This window comes from Lissotriton vulgaris, chromosome 1_1, assembly GCF_964263255.1.
Source record: "Lissotriton vulgaris chromosome 1_1, aLisVul1.2, whole genome shotgun sequence".
NCBI classification, from domain to species: domain Eukaryota; kingdom Metazoa; phylum Chordata; class Amphibia; order Caudata; family Salamandridae; genus Lissotriton; species Lissotriton vulgaris.
The window spans coordinates 1,631,013,057-1,631,031,638 of NC_141685.1; the positions used below are offsets into that span (position 1 = coordinate 1,631,013,057).

Consider the following 18,582-nt stretch of genomic DNA (forward strand, 5'->3'; position numbering starts at 1 on the left):
AATTGAAACTTTCCGTTACGTTAGCTAGGACATTTTTCATTCTATGTCAGGACGGAGGCAAGGATTATGCAGGTTTAAAGCCTTTCTACCACCAATTCTGCGGCTCCATAAATGGGTTTGAAATAAAATTTCTTGAATGTGGATTCGGAAGACCAGTCCGCCGCGGCCATAATATCCTCCAGTCCGCCGCCGACCTGAATGGCCTTAGAAGCCATTGCTCCCCTAGTGGAATGGGATCCGAATCTGGTCACATCCACCCCTGCCTCGGTCATCATCCAACGGACCCACCTGGCGATGGATGGAGAGGAAACCGCATTAAAAGGTTTCTGCAATGCAATGAGGAGTTGACGCTCCCCCGGAGGACGAAACTCCGACGTCAAGTCCTCGTATGCCTTGAGACACCTCACCACGCAAAGTTTAGGTTGATCTGGAAACATCGGGTACGTTACCGACCTGATATTAGTCTTGGTTTTTCTAGCCACCATAAAGGTGACGCCATCCGGGGTGTACGCCGGAGCTGAAATGTCCAAGGCTCTCCCGTCCGAGACGCGCTTGCACGATACCAGACATAGCAAGATCGCCAACTTGGTGAATGAAAAGTTTCCTTGAGAGATATTGATTATCCCCCCAGGAGCAAAGTAAACGCAGAACAATATTGACGTCCCAGAGGAAATCGTATCTGGGTTCCGGGGGTTTAGACAACCTAGCACCCTTCATCAGTTTGCAAACCCAAGGGTGCTCCCCCGCGGGTTTTCTGTCGATGTGGGCATGTCCCGCTGAAATGGCGGAACTGAAAGAATTGATAGACCGGTAGGCCAGTCCTGAGTTAGCCAATTCAGCCAAAAAATTCAAGATGTGGCTAACGTCTGCCCCCACGGGATCGGCGTGTCTTCCCAAACACCAACGACGCCACCGCTGCCAAGCCGAGCGGTACCTCTTGACAGTTCCAGGGGCCCCGGCTCTACGAATGAGTTCCTCAGCATCCGCCAAAAGGCGTCCGTCTTGACAACGTCCCCTGAAATCCACCATGCCATGAGTTGCAAGGTCCCCTGAATCACCAGAGGGTGAGATTCTCCCAGGGGCCCCGAGAGCAACGAAGGGAACAAGGGTAGTCGAATCGGACAATCCCATGACAGATCCAACAGAGAGGGAAACCACGCCTGAGCCCTCCAGAAGGGGGTCACCAGAATTATGGAGGCCTGTTGCCGGCGAACTTGTGCCGCTACTCGTGGAATCATGAGAAAGGGAGGAAACTCATACGCTTGCTCCTGTGCCCAGTCCTGCAGGAATGCGTCGACTGCCGACTCCTCCGGGTCCGGTCTCTAGCTCACGAACCTCAGGAGTTGTCGGTTGGGTCGAGACGCAAATAGATCCATCGAGCATGGGCCCCACCTGGCCCTTAAAGCCTGGAAGACTGATCGCTCTAGACGCCAGTCGCTGAAGTCTTGGAAATGCCTGATTTGCCAGTCTGCAATCGAGTTCTGCTTGCCCGGAAGATACTCCGCAGACACAGATATCTGTTTCTCTAGGCAGTAGTGCCAGAAGTTCTTCGCCAAGTCTGCCAATGCCTGAGAATGAGGGCCGCCCAGGTGATTGATGTATTGCACCGCCGACACATTGTCCATGCACAGCAGAATGCAACATGACACCTGATTCTGGGTCAGGGATTTCATCGCAAAAGAACCTGCTAGGAGCTCCAGACAATTGATGTGAAGTCGAAGTCCCTCCTCCGACCACCGTTTTCCCATAGTTATGTCGCCACAGCGCGCTCCCCAGCCCGACCTGCTGGCATCCGACTCGATAATGAGATCTGGGCTGGATCCAAAGATCGCTCTCCCGTTCCACACACTCATGTGCTCTATCCACCAGCGCAACTCCGTTCTCGTCTCCTCCGTGAGCGAGATGAGTTCGGAGTACGTGAGCCCCTTCCTGAGGTGCTGCGCCTTCAGTCACTGCGCCTTCAGTCACTGCAGGGCCCTGTAGAGTAAGGGGCCAGGGAAGATCGCCTGAAATAGAGGATGAGAGGAGGCCCACAATTCGAGCCAAGTGCCGAAGGGATATCTTGTCCTTGCGGAGGACTTGGGAGAGTTCCTTTCGGATTTTGGTTACCTTCTGTGGAGGAAGACTGAGAGAGGCAGTCTCCGAATCGATCAGGAATCCCAGAAACTTAATCGGAGTCGATGGTCGGAGTTCGGATTTCTGGGCGTTGATCACAAAGCCCAGGTCCTGAAGTAGTGCAATAGTCCTGTTCAAGTCTAGACGGAGCCGTGTTGGAGACTGATTCAAAATCAATATATCGTCTAGATATATGATCAACCGAACGCCTCTCTCGCGTAGGGCCTCCACCACTGGCTGAAGGAGTTTTGTAAAGCACCATGGGGACGATGAGGCCGAATGGGAGAGCTTGAAACTCGAAGACTGTTTCGTTCCAAAGAAACTGGAGAAACCTTCGATGCGGCGGGGAAATCTGTACCGTGAGGTAGGCGTCCTTCAAGTCTATACGCACCATCCAGTCTCCCTGAAGGAGAAGGTTGTGGAGAAGATGGATTCCCTCCATCTTGAAGTGGCGGTACACCAACCACTCGTTGATTTCCCGCAGATTTATTACTATGCAAAAACCCTTGTCCTTTTTCTGGACTAAAAAGATGTTGCTCAAGAACCCCGCAGGGTGCAGATGTGTCAAGCAGATCGCTCCTTTTTTGAGATCGGACCCCTCGCCTTCTATCAGAACCCTGTCTTCCGAGGAAAACACAAGGGGTCGAGGGCAAATCTTCTGAATGGAAGTACCGTAGAACTCTATCCGGAAGCCTCTTACTGTCTGGAGAACCCAAGGGTCTGAGGTGATCTTGCACCAATTGTGAAAGTGGTACTGTAATCTCTACCCCCCCCCCCCCCCACCCCCTCCGAACGGACGGGGAAAAAAGGGTAACACTCACCGGAAGGGCCTCCAGGTGCGTTGGCTCCGCCGTGGTAGCCTCTGCCGCGCCCTTTCCCGGCGCCTCTGCTGGGATAGAAAGATCCCTGTCGGCCATCATTCCAACCGTTGTTTCGACGTTGTTGGTTCTTGTTGTTGGGACCTTGTTGAAATTGGCGGCTAGAGGAGCGACCCCTACCTCTTCCAGCCCCAGCAAAAACCCGTCCTGGAAAAATCTTTTTAATGGACGACGGAGCCTTATCTAAGGCTGAAAAGGTGGTGACTAACTTGTTCAACTGTATAATAAAGGGCTCGCCAAATAACTTGGCCTGTGCGATAGGCCCTGCTGCTAAAGTTGCCAGGTCCCCAAGTTTAGGTCTCCTTCGTTCCACCGCTAATGTGCAGTTCGCATTGCCTAAGAAGCATAGAGCTCGCTGGGCCCAACCTGCCACGACATCTGTGGACATTGCGGTCCCCGACTCCTTGGCCCTCTCGGCCAACTGGATGATCTGAGTCACAGGCCCCACAGCGTCCAGGAGTTTATCCTGGCAGCTGCGCCAGGAGCAGACTATTCCTTTCTTAGGGTCTTTCATAAAGTTTGCGAAAAACGCGCAAAGTATGTCATCAATGTCAGGGGGGACCACCACTCTGCCCTCTAGTTTTGGACGAGGGCATTCACCCCGCATGCGGGTCCTAACTTCCTTCTCAAGGGGTTGGCGCACTTTACTAGCAACATACTTTGCCACCTTAGGGTCAGGAATCCATTCCGACGACCTGGGATGATATATCCTCGTCAGGTCAAACATATCAGAGAATTTATCCTCACCCTCCTGGGACTCCGAGGAGTGAGACGCCGGGCGCCAAGGCCGGCCCGTGTACTCATCCTCTGAGGAGGCTTCATCTGAAACACCCTCTCCCTCCACGGGGAAACCATCCTCCTGGTCCGTCTCCGAGGCGACCTCGTTGCCATCATCTCCGTGGTAAAATCCCTCCCGGCAGGGTACGTGTTTCAACGTCCGCGCACTTTGCGGAAGGAGTCTCTCAGGCGATCGAACTCCTCCAAGTGCCCCGCGTGACGTTTCATTGAGACTTTGCCACCCCCTTGCCCGCCCTTGGGGCCGCGGTCGACGGGTGCTGAACCCCCAAACACCCCGGGGATGCTCTGGGCTAGTGCGTCCACTCGCTCCCTCAGCGGCACTAGGACAGAGTCCAGCGGCTGCGAAAGCGCGAACCAACCACTGGCGGCAAGGGCTGAGAGATGCAAAGCTCTTCTGCCTCCTGAATGGAGGGGTTTGACTGGTCGGATTGCATTACTAGAGGGTGTGAGCACGTTGCACCTCCAACGATTTTAATGAGGTAGCCCCCTCGCCGGTGCTCAGGCCGCAATTAGTAGAAAAATCAGGCGCGGTACCCTGTAGTGGCCACTAGGTGGCGATGCGCGCAAGCGCGCGATAGACAGCACCGTAGCCGGTGTCAGGCGAGGGTTGGTGAGGTCGGAGAACACTCCTGCCTCAGTGCGCCCAGCGTCCAACGAAAAGCCGCAATCGCAGCCCATTGTGAGGCGGGCGCCTGACATGGCCGGGAAGCGCCAAAGCACGCGGTCCGCGAAGATACGGCAGAGACGGCGCAAGCAGCGCCTGTCGCTCGTCGAACTGCCGACAAAAGCGCTGACAAGCACCAAATAAACACAGCGTTAGAGACGCGACAACCACAGAAGCAGAATACCGCTCAGGTCAAATACCAAATAATCACAACACAGTACGTCAGAAAGAAAATGGAAAGTGACTTATCTGACGAGCAGAGAAGAAAGAGGAAGAGGAAGGGACGTCAAGACCAGTTATACAGTGCACGCTTGTGATTGGATGGCAGTTGTTATGGACACTGTGGCCCATGTGCTCATGGGAGTTGTAGTTCTTGAAGAGTTTTCTAATTGGTCTACTTTGAATTTGCTATTTTAATAAAGAGAAGAAAGGACTCCATAATCCTCGCCTCCGTCCTGACATAGAATTGATTTTGCCGACTACCTAACAATAGCAATCCATTCTGAGTGAAAGCCTCTGAGGTAAACTAAGTATCATCCCCTTAGTATGATCTACTTTGACTTAAACTTGTATATGTTCCGGCTCAGCATGCTGGAGCTGGTACTTGGCAGTCTTTGTGTTTTTTTGTGTTTTTTAGCAATGTGCTTCTTGAAGGAGGGATAGGTGTCATGGGGGAATCCGTGATTTGTACGAAATTGTCAAGGTTCATGTCATCCAGCCAAGTTTGTACTTTATTGTTCTTGGCCAATGATGAGTACTCTCTTGGTTGGGTTGACCCCCTAAGTAGGTGCTGGATATATAGGTATGTAAATGTGCAAGCCGTGGTTCGACATTGGATGTCTGATGCAGAGGAGAATTTCAAGTAGAGCTGTGTGCATCATTTACATATTGGTGAATCTTGATGCTGTTATCTGGGAATAGTGTACCGAGTGGATCTATGTAAAAGCTGAATGTGACAGGAGACAGTATTGAACCCTGTGGGACTCCACATGTGGTAGAGACCTTTTGTGACCTGGAGGTGCCCATGTGAAATAGCTGATGTCTGTTGTAAAGGTAGGAGGAGAACCAGTGAAGGACCATGCTGGTGAATCCAGATGGCTACTCAAGGGTGCATATGAGGCTTGGATAGTTGACTCTCAAAGACAGCTGGGAGTTCCAGCAATATGAGGAAGCAGGAGTCCTCCATCTGTGGCCAAGAGGATATTGTCTACAATGTGTAAATGAGCAGTTTCCATGTTTTAGTGTGAGCTGAAGCCAGGCTGGTGTAGTGTTCCACTTAAGTCTGTCCCATTTCCTCCTTTCACTTCGACCTTTGGTATAGGATAGTCACTCAAACAACATCAAGACGAAGTGCAGCAGTTAACCCCTTCGTTGCTGGGGGGGGAGGGGGTGCGCACAGCGCCATCATGCTCATGACGAGCTCAACTCCTTATGAGCTACAGTGCTCCTGTGCTCATGACGAGCTGAGCTCGCCACAGGTGCATTGGCTCCCGTGGAACGCTCATCACAGCAGGGGAATTCTCCCCGTACCCGAGCGTTCCACGGGCCATGACGAGCTGAGCTAGTCATGAGCACCGGAGCGCCGTGGCTCATGACGAGCTCAGCTAGTCAATAGCACCGAAGGTGTTAAACACACACACTGTAGAGGGTTGCTGATCGTATGCTTTCCCGTGTTTAGGTATAACATTCTGTAAAAATGCTATTGTACAGTGTCTGACCAAAGAGTGTGATGGAATTGATTCCAGCTGGCGTTCACCTGGTTCTAGGAAAGGCTTAAAAGGGACATATCGATGAGGTTGGAGTACTAAACTATGTTTAAAAAACATTTTTTTCCCATTTCCCTGCTCATATCCTTCCCCTCATTTTTTGCTTGCTGTTTGTATTTGTCAATACTGTGTTTAAGAAACACTTGTTTTAATATTACTCTAAATATTTGGTTGCCTGTGTATTGCCAAAACTTTCTGGGTCAATCAAGGTTGGAAAAGGATTGGAGCCAATAGGAAGAGCAACTGCTTTTTAGGCCTCCTGGCGTTGAACCGCGTGAAAGCGTGGTCTCGCCAGAGACCTATTGTGAGCGACTCTGCTTCCCAGGAGAGGGGACAGGAGCTGGCCGCGCGCCTCTCTGAGAGACGGAATACAGCGGGGCACGTGAACGCGCGCTCTATTGAGCAGGCTCGCTCTCACCGCGCTTTCAGTTTTGCGCGCTGAGGGACGTTCTCGCACCTCCCAGTCACAGATGACTGCGCGTGGCCTCCTTGCCAGAGGACTTGTGTCCCCCTCTAGCCTCGCGCTCTACCCCGGAAGCCTCCCCTCCGCAGCCCTCCTCCCCTGGTGAGTCAATAAACGCTCATCTGGTCGTTGGGCATGAGGCTAGGGATGGCATGTCTAATTAATGTAATGAGTATTATTATGGAAAACGAAGAACATTGAGTCCTAATTTAAAATACTTGCCATCGTCACTCCATCCCGCCCGCTCCTGTCAGTCGCCAGCTTCTCCACACGCTCGTTCCTCCAGGCCCGCAATATGACTGTGAGGCAGCCTTTCGAGCGACTCCCGGCAGACGTACGACCTCTCAACTATGTGCTGTGCCTGCGACCCGACCTGGTGGACTTTACCTTCGAGGAAAAGCTGGACGCGGCTGTGCAGGTATGGGGGTACAGCAATGCTCTCTCACCTGGTGGTTGTATTAGTGTGTGGTCCCGCACAAGGCCCGGTTTACACACTTAGATTGGATTTACACACTTAGATTGGGTGAGGAGTTAATCGTGTGAGTTTGAGCTGTGGAACTGCAGGATGGCAGGATTAGGGTAAATGAACCCGGCGTACGGGTTAGAGAAGGCATGGGGCTGCCCGCAATGTCCCCACCTGCTACAGTCTCTCACTGTGGATGTTAGTTGAGTTAGAGGTGTGAATTGTTTTGAAGAGCAGCGGTGAAACAGCCGTGAAGTGGGCTTCATATTATTGGCCAGTGTACTTGTGTGATCAATTTATGTTGCAGATGTGGAAATTACAGCTTTCTGCAATGAGGAAGCGGCCACAGATGTCCTGTGCTGGTGGTGGATGTAAGGCAGCGTTTTAGACTATTTACGAGACTACGTGATTGCATGTACACTGGGGCGTCATCAGCAGAGTGCTAGTGTAGTGCCCTCTCAGCTTTAGATAAGGTTGATGGATAGTTTTTAAGGTAGCAGGAACATGTATTTTTGTTTGGTGCTTTAGACAGCGGTTCTGTTTCTAAGAACTATAAATACGGGATGTTCGTGTTATCCGGTTTGATGGTTCTTGACTTACTTGACTTTGAGGCAGGTGCAAGGCTTAGTTAGCTTTGCCGGGATTTGAGTTTGCTTCAAAGAACGACTATTCCTATGTACTTGTTTGAAGCAATATGGAGACATCCTGCATTAGAAAACGTCTGTATTACAGAATTGTTGAGAGTAAGAGTGATATCACCAAATACTTCTGTTAATAAAGTACATTATTAATACTGGAACCGTATGTAAATTTTTTTTTTTACCTTAAGTCAATATGTGAAGGTTATAGTGACCGTGCAATACTCAAGAAAAACGAGAACCCAGTCAAGTAACAAAAAGCAAATAATCCACACATTACAAAATAGAGGTTTGACTGCTCACTGATTACGTAATAGGACATATTTGGACACACTGTTCCAATGTATGACCAGTAGAAAACAGAATGCATGTCAACATTAGTTGACGTTTCAGCCCCTACTGACTACAAATACTAACTGCATATACTGGCGTCTTCAACTAACCAGGCGATGCCTTACAACCTCAGTAGGATTTTTTGTTTTGAAGTGGTATTAAAATAAGCCACGAACAATAAAGCAACATCCTTATCTTTGTCTCAGTTCATTCAAAGTTTCCGTATTGTTTCGTATACTTGACTGCACTGTGACCTACCAGCTGTAAAGGACCACACAGTCCGGGTGTACTAGTAGTGAAGAGGACCCAGCCCATTTAAAGCCCTGCGCAAACATATACGTAAAAGTATATATTGAATTGAATGGAGAACCCTTTTCTTCGAGAGAGTAGGGTGACCAGCAGTCTCAGATTTCCCAGGACAGTCCTGGTTTTCAGAGGACTATTCCATCTTTTGAATTATTTCCTTCACTTTAATTACATACCCAAGTTTTTTAGAAAATTGCCAGCTCATTCTGCAAAGCAGAAATGAAGCGTATGCCCTCCTAACTGTGCATCTGAAGGGAAAAAAGCACCCAAATTCCTGCACTCTACCACACTGCTTTCAAGAACAGCATACTCTTGCACACACTCAAAGTTTGCTAAAAATGTTATGCAACGCATTGTCATACACAATGCCAATAACTCAAATTTTAATGCTGCGAGACCTATTGCATTGTAAATGCTTGTTTTATTTGGTTTAGCCAGGTAGCCTACTGTTGAGATTGATACGATATTGGATTATGTGTAGGGTTAAGGGGATGGAAGATATGGATAAGTATTTCTCGTACCATAATTGCGGTCAATCTACTGTTAACTTGAGGAATTGAAAGACATTTTACTGTTGACTTGAAGGATGGTACCTTCCTATAACATTTAAAATGCCTTCATTCCAGAGGTTTTATAAATGTTTCTAATATGCAGTATGTTCAAGTTAAGAGTGATTATCTATTTCTATATGTCATATGCCAACAAAAAGAATTAAACGGAAGAATGGAAAAATCAAAAAAGAAATGCAGGAATGCACTTATCCTTAAATCCCTGTAGATAGTGTTTAGGTTCTTGTTTGGCACTTTCATTTAACTTTCACTCTATTTATTTCAGGGTTCAATGTTGAGACTGTTGAATACAAGAACATCTGCTTCACAGTTTGGGATGTGGGTGGCCAAGACAAAATCCGCCCTTTGTGGAGACACTACTTCCAGAACACACAGGTACGGTCCTTCTAGTTATTTCCTCCTTCTTGGACTATGCTTGGCAAGAGAATGCCTCTTAAAAAGCACTCCTGAACTATGGGCTCCGATTGTCATTGTGAATCTTTACATGTTATGTCCATTGGTTCTCTTCTCAGCTTCGCATGTAATCATTGGTTTTCTCTTATATGCAACTTTTGAGGGTTTTGGGACCATAAGTTTTATTGACGCAAAGTAAAGATTTTTTTGTTGTTTTAAGTATCTGCTGTTCTTGGTTGTCTGTGAGCAACGCTTTTTTCCCTCTCTAATGAGTGACTTGTTTTAAACGGTGCTTTTGCTACGGTGTATTGAACCCCCTGTAAGCATAGAACTCCTTTGGGTGTATAGTTAGTTTCCAGTATACTGTGATGGCTATCCTTCGCATATGGATCTACGCAAGTAGTGCTTTTTCAGAGGTGCTGTAACCCTTATTGCACTCTGTCTGCTGCCATAAAGCTCCCTGCAAAGAGTGCCTTTTGTGCTCTCCTGTATACATTCATGTAAGCAGGTGTTTTTTTTCTCCTCTACTATAGTTAATGGCTCAATACTTGGATGGCTTTGCTTTGTTGGAGTGTGGCCGCCTGCAGGCAGAACATTTTCTCCACTAGTGTTTGCCTCCTTAAAAGCCGGGGTTTTTCATGCTCTGTAGAACTGTTCCCTCTAAGCAGCATTTTCTGCCTTCTGGCTTCTTTTATGACACAGCGTATCCTGCTGCTACCTGGATTATTGTAATCCACGTTTTTCTGGTTTGCTGCAAGCACTACTTCTCCTTCCCCAGTGATGAAGCGTGCGTCAAGCTCAACTGTCTACAAAATGTGGAGTGAAATAAAGGGTGTTTGTTGAGCCCATGACTGACAAGAATGAGAAATGGGCAATCACAGCCATTTGACAAGTGTCTTTTTAAAAACCAAGAACTAGTTTCCACGTGCACTTGGCAAACATCCTTTTCATAAGGTGCCGCTGGGCATAATTTCATCCCTGAATTTTGAAATCTTTTCAGAAAATAAGATAGCCTGTTAAGATAATGGAATGCACACTCCCACCCCCTTACCTCTCTAACTTGCATACCTTTCTCACTTAGTGTTGTAAATTTTACATATTAAAAGAAACTAAACATCTGAGGGCAATGTTTCCTTTTTAGAAAATGTTTGGCTTTCTCTCAATGTTTAGTACATTATGCAGTGTAAAACCCCTTCCCCCCCTGCACATCATGGACATTTTAGGTTACTAATTATAACCTTCCACAATATTTTACATAACCTTGCATGAGTTTCGACAAAATAGTTTCAGTTTCACCATTAGAGGTGGGCTTAAAAAAACTTCTTTTAAAGAAACTCGTAAAAATCCAAATAGTCACTTTTGTCTTCTCTAATCTGGCCAACCCTTCATTTGTTCTCCGTTGGATCTCCCTGTAAACTGTACTGACATATATTTGGTTATGGCTACCCATAAGGTGTTCTTAAACTCCAACCCTACCGCAAATAACCTGCTGTCTCACTAAACTGTTTTTCTTCTTTTTTGTCACTCCTTAAAAAAAAAAACCCCTTTTTACCCCCCCCCCCCCTCCTTTCTCCATTATCCCGATCAGAAGTGCTTTTCTTTTTAGTATGTTGACAGATGTAAGCAGTGGTTTTCTGTTCCAGCCTTTGATTAACCGTCAAGCAGTGATTTTCTCTCCACTTTTCTATGGCTTCCTGCAAACAGTTATTTTCTAATGGGGTAATATATAACCAGATTCTTCCCTTTGAAATCTTACCTTAAGCAGTGTCTGTCTCCTATTGCAGTGATCCCCTTATGACGTGCTTCTCTCTCCCCCCCCCCCCCCCCTTTCTGGTGAGTTTCCATTTAGGCAATGCACTTTTCTCCCATTTTGTTTTATTCTAATCGGATGTTTTTTTGTCTCCAGGGTCTTATCTTCGTAGTGGATAGCAATGACCGAGAGCGAGTGCAAGAGTCATGTGAGGAGCTCCAGAAGATGGTAAGTACTTCATGCTGATTGTTTGGAAGGTACAGTTCTGCTTGGCTGTGAGACAGTAATGCGCACATCCATTGATGACTGACATGCATGAAATGAGCAGACATCAGTTTCTGTAAAATTCTCAGTGTCTGTGATTAAACACCTATCTTACCCCCCCCCCCCCCCCCCCCCCTCTCATGTTTGAGGGTATTCAGAAGTCCCTGCTGTTGTGGGTGGCTGCGTGTTTTTTTTTTGTCATTTTTTTAATATTTTCTCGAGACGAAGCGTGAAAGCAAGAATTCTAACACTCTTGAGTAGAAAGTTTGGGAGAGGAGAGCATTCTCTCAATCTGTTAGAGCGTCCACGTAAACATATTTGAACATAACTAATTGAAGCAGTGGATTTTCTGCCAGTGCTTGGCTATCGCTTTACATCCTAATCTAATTCATGCAAAACCACAACTGTCACCTTGTTTAATGCACACACACTGAAATGTAAATGCAACCTCTCGTCATATACTCAAAACAAAAGGCAGTCAAAGTAAAAAGTGTAAGATGCATTCTGCATTAAATTCGACACAAATACTATTTCTAATTTGCATTAACTTTATTGTAGTCATTCGGGTATGCAACTCCCTACAGAGTGTGTTGGAGTTTCATGATTGTTGTCTGCTTCTGTGCTGGACCAGTAGAGTTCTGAATTTAACGATTGTAGATGTAATTACCCCAGTTAAAGGTGTTGGTCCGTTTTGGTTCCAATGACCTTAACTAATCAATAACCTTTTTAGTTTTTGTTTCTCAATCCTATTGTAACTTAATTTAGGTTCCTTTATTTTTTGCGGTTTTGTTAATCCTACAGACCACAGTTAGCAGGGAGTTTGCAAACCGTATGTGATAATGATTGTTGTCTGCTAACATGCTTTTGCAGTTCAAAGCCTGTGTATAGCTCTACCAGTTGTTTTGGCCTTTCGTTGGTTAGCTGTGGGAGATAAAGGCTCTGGTCCAAACCTCCAATGTATGAGTTTGTATTTTCCCCATGCCAAACGCCGCGTTTACAGTACTCTTTCACAAACTGTTTTTATGTAATAAACAGGTCTGTAAATCGTGTTCTTATTTCGGCACATTTGCTGGACATTCAGAGACCGAGGTCAGATGTCAAGCTTTGTCTTCGAGGGAGCCTGGTGTTTATTTTAGAATCAGCTGACTTCAAAGAGAGCGTTTTACAGGAGAGAATAATGCAGGATACTTTCTCCATGGAGCCTGTTTGAGCCTTTTATATATTTTTTATTTTAGACATCCCTTTTGAGATGGCCATCTCTTTATTCAGGTGCACAAAAAATGTGCTTTTCATTCGTATGGGAATTGATTGGTATTGTCAGGGTGGGTGCAAGCATGAACATTTATAAAATCCTATTTGAAACTATTACTTACAAAAACACTTGCACTGCTTTAGTCTGATTCACTAGTAATACTTGGATGAAGCAGTTCTGCATGTGAGTCAAATACATTTTGGGAGATTTTGCAGACTTTTTCATTTTTACCACGTTTTTTGCAAAATCCCTCTCCTTAGAGTGATTTTATTTTGTGAAACTGCCTTAAAGGGACAAAGTGCAAATCTGCGTTTCAGTGTCTGTCGGCCTACCCTATGGTGAACTTGGGCAATATACACTCTTTATGGCCCATTCACTGTCCAGCACAAGATAAGATCTTTTCGCAGGAAGAAGCCAGCCACATTGTAACACAATTTAACAATTCTTGGTTTTCACTTTGATGTGTAAAGCATATGCTTTTTTTAATTACTTTTTTGGCAACTCGTTTTGGAAAGTTGGATAAGTTTAAAGTCCCTTTTTATTATTTTTGTTTAGCTGCACTGTCATTATGTATTCTGTCGGCAACTGTGCCTTTTTTGGAATACATGTATTACTGGATAACATTTTTCTTTTTTCCTCGCAAGCAATAGCGTCATGATTTGAATGGTGCAGTAGCACATGGGGCCAAAATGTCGGGAACTCGCTGAACACCAATTATTGCTATATTTTATTTCTACCTAAAACTCTGAACCAGCTCTGGCTGCTATCTTCCCCGCCCCCTAGCGACCATCTTGTGTCCCGGTGTTCCATGTGGCGCAGTGCGAGCGCTGCCTCCACCACTGTCACCGCCGTGCTTCTTGACTTTTCCCCTCTACTCTCACGAGCTGCCTCCTACTCAGTCTTCCTCTTTTCACCTCCTTAAGTGTACGGATTCCCTTTTTCACATTATGGGCAGCTTTTATAAAAAAAAAATCACTTAATGCCTATAAACGGACCCCCCAGGATAAAGGGGCATGAATTAGCAAATTTAGCGGCACAAATATGGAAATTTAGCTGCATTTTTGCTGCACTTTATTTTACTCATAATCATTCATTTTCAGTCTGAAATCGCGAAATCCTTGGATTACTGGCTAAAACACAACATAAATAATAATGAAAGTCTTGAAATGAGGCCTTTGGACTAAGGCGCTCTGGTGGGCAAGAAAGAGCTGAGATCTGCTCGGTTGGGGATCCAACCCCTTAATCTGTCGTCTTGAAAGGAGTACCATGGGAGACAAACACCGGGATAGACTAACATACAGACGACACTGATGATCGCCCCATAAGCAGAAGGAATTGACCCGGGCGAGCGGATCAGAGGAGTTGGGACTAGGTTGCTGCACGAACCCTGTGCTGGATGGCGTTATGAGGTTGGATGGAGCTGGTCACCAAGTGCCGGACAAGTGGCACCTAGGAGACTCATAGGCTGCAGAGACCAGAGCAGACATTGCAACGTCAAGGGGAGCCGCTCTTAGTGGCATGCCCAGAGGAGACCTGTACAGGTGGTGAAGTTGAAACGGGCGGCTCGGCGAGCGGCAGTCACTGGGACCATGACAGGCAATTATGGGGCACGCTGTGAGTGACGAGCGGGCAGCAGTGCTGCTCCTGAGAGACATCTCTGGAGATTTAACAGTGGAGAGGTCTGAAGGGACTGGCATGACCTCTCCCTAAGCAAACGGCAATACAAACACGCAGACACAGTGGAGTCGTGGCGTGGTACTTCCCAGGTGAGGCCTGAAAGGGCGCAGGCCATATGAGTGAAAGCTACGAATGACTGAGAAAGGAATAAAGTACTCCGAGCGTGTGTGTGTGGGGGGGGGAGGGGGCAGGCGGGATCTACTGTATCTGGCCCGAGATTATTACAGGGAGGCACTGGCCCATTGAAGTAACAGTGGTGATTGGCTCACACCCTTCCTACCCCTCGAGGATGCTCGGCATCACTAAACCTCCTCGAGGTCCCCAGATTCAAAAGAAAAAAGCATGGTGGCCTGAGCTTTTCTGTCCTGGCCCCCTCCACCTGGAACTCCCTACCTCCTTCTCTCCTTCTCTGCCCAAAGTACGACTGTTTCCGTACACTTTTAAAAACCCTGCTCTTTCAAGCTGCTTATGATTAATCCCTCACCCTGGATCAACGCTATATGTCAATGAGCGCCAAGAAACCGATGGTGATAGTGCGCGTTATAAATAATTTTAATAATAATAATAAGGGACTGGCGGCCCTCCCTGCACCGAAGATAACTAACAGACACATTTCAGGATCCAAACAGGGAGCTGGAGGCATTTCCCGTAACATCAGTCTGCAAGATGGGAGAGCTTAAAGGCTAGGAGTCCCTGAAATCAATAAGATAGACCTGTGCAGAATCGGATTTTTTTTTTTTTTTTTACAAAACAAAATTGCCGCTTTTGCGGGCATTTTTGCAAAAGTGCTGATTTCGCGGCAAATCGCGAAATCCTGGACGGTCTGTATAAAGTATTTCAGCTCTTTATAAGAGCACCAATTATATTGGCCAAAGACACTTTTTTAATGGCACTGGGGAGATTACATGATTTGGCCAGGATCATAGGCTTTTGAGCAGACACCGAGACTCGAAACAGTTCCCCAATTTAGCAGCTCTTTCCTTTATTTCACATCTTTATTCTAGTCATCTGCAACATGTACAAAAAATATTGACCAACACCATAGATTTCGCATAGGTAGAACCTATTGACTTTGCCAATGCTTGCTCTGGTATTACATATAATGCGCTCTTGAAATACCTTCAGGATGTGCGCTGTATAAAAACGTCTCCAACGTTTTGATTTGATTAAAATGTCAGTGTAGAATAGCAACCCAGGCCATTCAAAGGGTGCACATAACTAACTTTCCTCTTTTTTCACTATTGCCATTGTCGGGGTGAGTGGAAGCATGAACGTTTCAAAATTCATGATTGAAAACTATTCATTAAAAAATACTTGCAGTGATTAGGTTTAATGTAATATTACTAAGATGTAAATGTTCTGCATGTGAATAAAATACAATTTTGAAGAGACTTGGAGAATGTCTTGTTACTTCCTTTCTTTCCCGCTGATTAACTTACAAATACTAGCCCGTTTTTAACTGGGGGGCCACATGCAATGATCAGGAGTGCGCTTGGGCCCCCAGGCTATATATGTACAGGGACATTATAGTATAGGTTATTCAGCAGCGCTGGCTTTAGTACATCACAGCTGCAAGTATAACGCTTTTTTCCCTTTACTTTCAGCCATTTGCAACATGACTAAAAACAAATTGGCATGGCAAAAAGATCGTGCTTAGGCAAGACCTATTGGCTTTGCCAATGCTAGTTAAACTTCATGTTCAAGAGAATCACCGAAATACTTTACATTTAATCATTTGGTTCTAGTTGAAATTCACACTGTGCAACATTATGCAACTATATTACAAGACTTTTTAAAACCATTACATTATTATCGAGGTCTTGTGTACGACATTGGGTCAAGTAGCTTGGAAATCAATGCATGGCAGTCTGTTTTTGCTATGCCCATTTCTGGACAACTATTGGGTTCCGGGCAGGGATAGTAAAAGGAAGTGCACTGCACCCCATGCATGCTTTCAATACCAAGCCACCCTAGTCTTTGCGTTTGTCATATTCGCTGTCTCTTGTACTAGTCTTATTTTTTCTGCTACTGTTTTGTATTACTGCTAATGTGGTACCATTGGGCATTGTAAAATGGTGGGAAACACCACAATTTCTTACTCCTGTCCCAAACAGCCTTCTGTGTTCCCATTTTCCTATCTTGAAATGACTATATAAAACCCTTAAAATCCTATTTGTCCGTGGATGCCTCCATTCGCGGTTTGCAAATGTAGCTTATTGTGTATATTTATAGAATGTATTATATGTCATGAATAGTTTTTGTTGATCTACAATATTTAAGAGAACAAAAATAAAGCAATTCATTCTGGCCCAATAGCTGTTCCTGATAACAGTTCCCTGCCTCCCGTATTAATGTGTTGCTAATCTTTTTTTTCTTTTAGTTACAAGAGGATGAACTAAGGGAAGCTGTTCTGTTGGTCTTTGCTAACAAACAAGATTTGCCCAATGCCATGGCCGTAAGCGAGCTGACGGACAAGCTGGGACTACAGACACTCCGTAGCCGAACTGTAAATAGCTATAAATTCCACGTTTTAATATTCCACTATTTATTCAATTTCGTGATAGTTTTTGTTCTTTGAACTCTTTGGTATCTGTTTATCTTTATCTTTTTAAAAGCATAGTTCTGCTGTCTGCCCTGAGACTACGGTCTTCGAAACATGCGGTTGTGCTGAGCTTATTATGTCTGTGAATGCTACTCGACATAAATGTAGTTAAAGGCATAGTTCTGCTGTCTGCCCTGAGACTGTACGGTCTTCGAAACATGCAGTTGTGCTGAGCTTATTAGGTCTGTGAATGCTACTCGACATAAATGTAGTGTTTTAAAATCAGGAGCAGAGCCAGTGCAGTTCGTGTAACTTGAGTGATGGCACTTTTGTTGACTTGAAATATTGCTGTGATGTATTTGGCTGTGCTGGTAGAGCGTCTATGGTGTTCTACTTTCAGGATACCATGTAGCTCATATATTTAATCTAAGTGGGCTAAGAGGAAAGTCTCTGAATGCAAAGGTTTTAGGTGTGTGTGTGAAAAAAAAATCCTTTTAATGCTACTCTTTCTCCCCCCCCCCCCCACCCCCCCCTCCTACTCTTTGACCTTCTCTACATGTGCATGTAAGAGAGCCGGATCCCTCTGTGGTTAATGGGGAAGATGAGATAATCCTTGTAAATAACTTAATTTATCATCTTTCACAGTACATTTCATGCAGTGCCTTATGCTAACGTTTGTGCTAAATTAGTGTCAGACACAAGTCTGAATGTTATCCTGCCTTCTGTACCAGATTTTACATGGCTCTTCAGTGTGAATGGGGTTTTGTGGAGTGTTAGAACTGGTGCATGGTCTAGCATTTAGTTCAAAATGGACATGTTGGAATAATTTCTAAAAATAATATGGTGGTTGGAACTAATTCATAATCTGCATGCTCTCATCATTGTAGCTCTCCATTGCATCAAGTTTTAGCTCATCTGAGTGATTAACAAATAGTGCCAGCCATATATCTTGAAATCTACCGATTGGAAGGAGCAGGGGAGCTTGGGGTAGGGAGTGTTGGGTGCAGACTTAAGCCAATTTTGATCAGTGAGAGTGGTCAGTACGTGGCAAATGTGCTTTTATTTTTTTCATATTATTTTTGTGGTGCAGCGAGTGCCTCTAGAAAAGGGTCCTGGCTCCCTCACCTACATGAACACTTGCACAATTGCTCCCATCACCCACTCCTTCCTTTAACCTTTATTGTATTTCAGGAGTTGGATTTGACCATTTGTACAGGACTGCCCTCTATCATCTGGTATGGGAAACTGACACCAAATGGAGTGTGGAGCCTAGAGCTCACAATCTAGTTCACCAGCCAGATTAACATTTTAGGCTGAATAAGGACTGATGCTGTGCACTCCCTTCCACTTCATGCATCACTATTTCTGGCTGCTCCAGAAGTTGACTGTGAGCCTACATGGCAAAACTGGACGTTCACGCTACAACCTACAATGTCTGGTATACAAGCCAAAACTGAAGAAAAAAACGTCTTTCCTCTACACCAATCCTACTATCTTCAGCCATAATCTTAAAATGGCTGGGTAGGCTGGGATGTTTAGGGTCAGTACCAACAAACAGGCATGGCCCGTATTGTTCTTGCCACTTTGAGGTCCTCAGCACTTATCTGTCTTAGTACTTCACTGTGTAAACGTCATTCGAAAGTGAAGACTGCATAAACTGTGCAGTTTGTATTAATCCAAGAATGCAGATTGAAAAACAAAGACAAAAACT

General features: G+C 45.6%; 1 protein-coding gene across 1 annotated transcript in view; it reads left to right on the forward strand.

Annotated features, from left to right (window-relative positions):
* Positions 1–18,582, forward strand: part of LOC147750945 (ADP-ribosylation factor 4-like) — a 53,324-nt gene that overhangs the window by 30,251 nt on the left and 4,491 nt on the right. Inside the window, exons 3-5 of the mRNA XM_086918853.1 lie at positions 9,259–9,368; positions 11,293–11,364; positions 16,710–16,835. Of these exons, the coding sequence (XP_086774979.1) occupies positions 9,259–9,368; positions 11,293–11,364; positions 16,710–16,835 (308 nt within the window). The remainder of the gene's footprint in view (positions 1–9,258; positions 9,369–11,292; positions 11,365–16,709; positions 16,836–18,582) is intronic.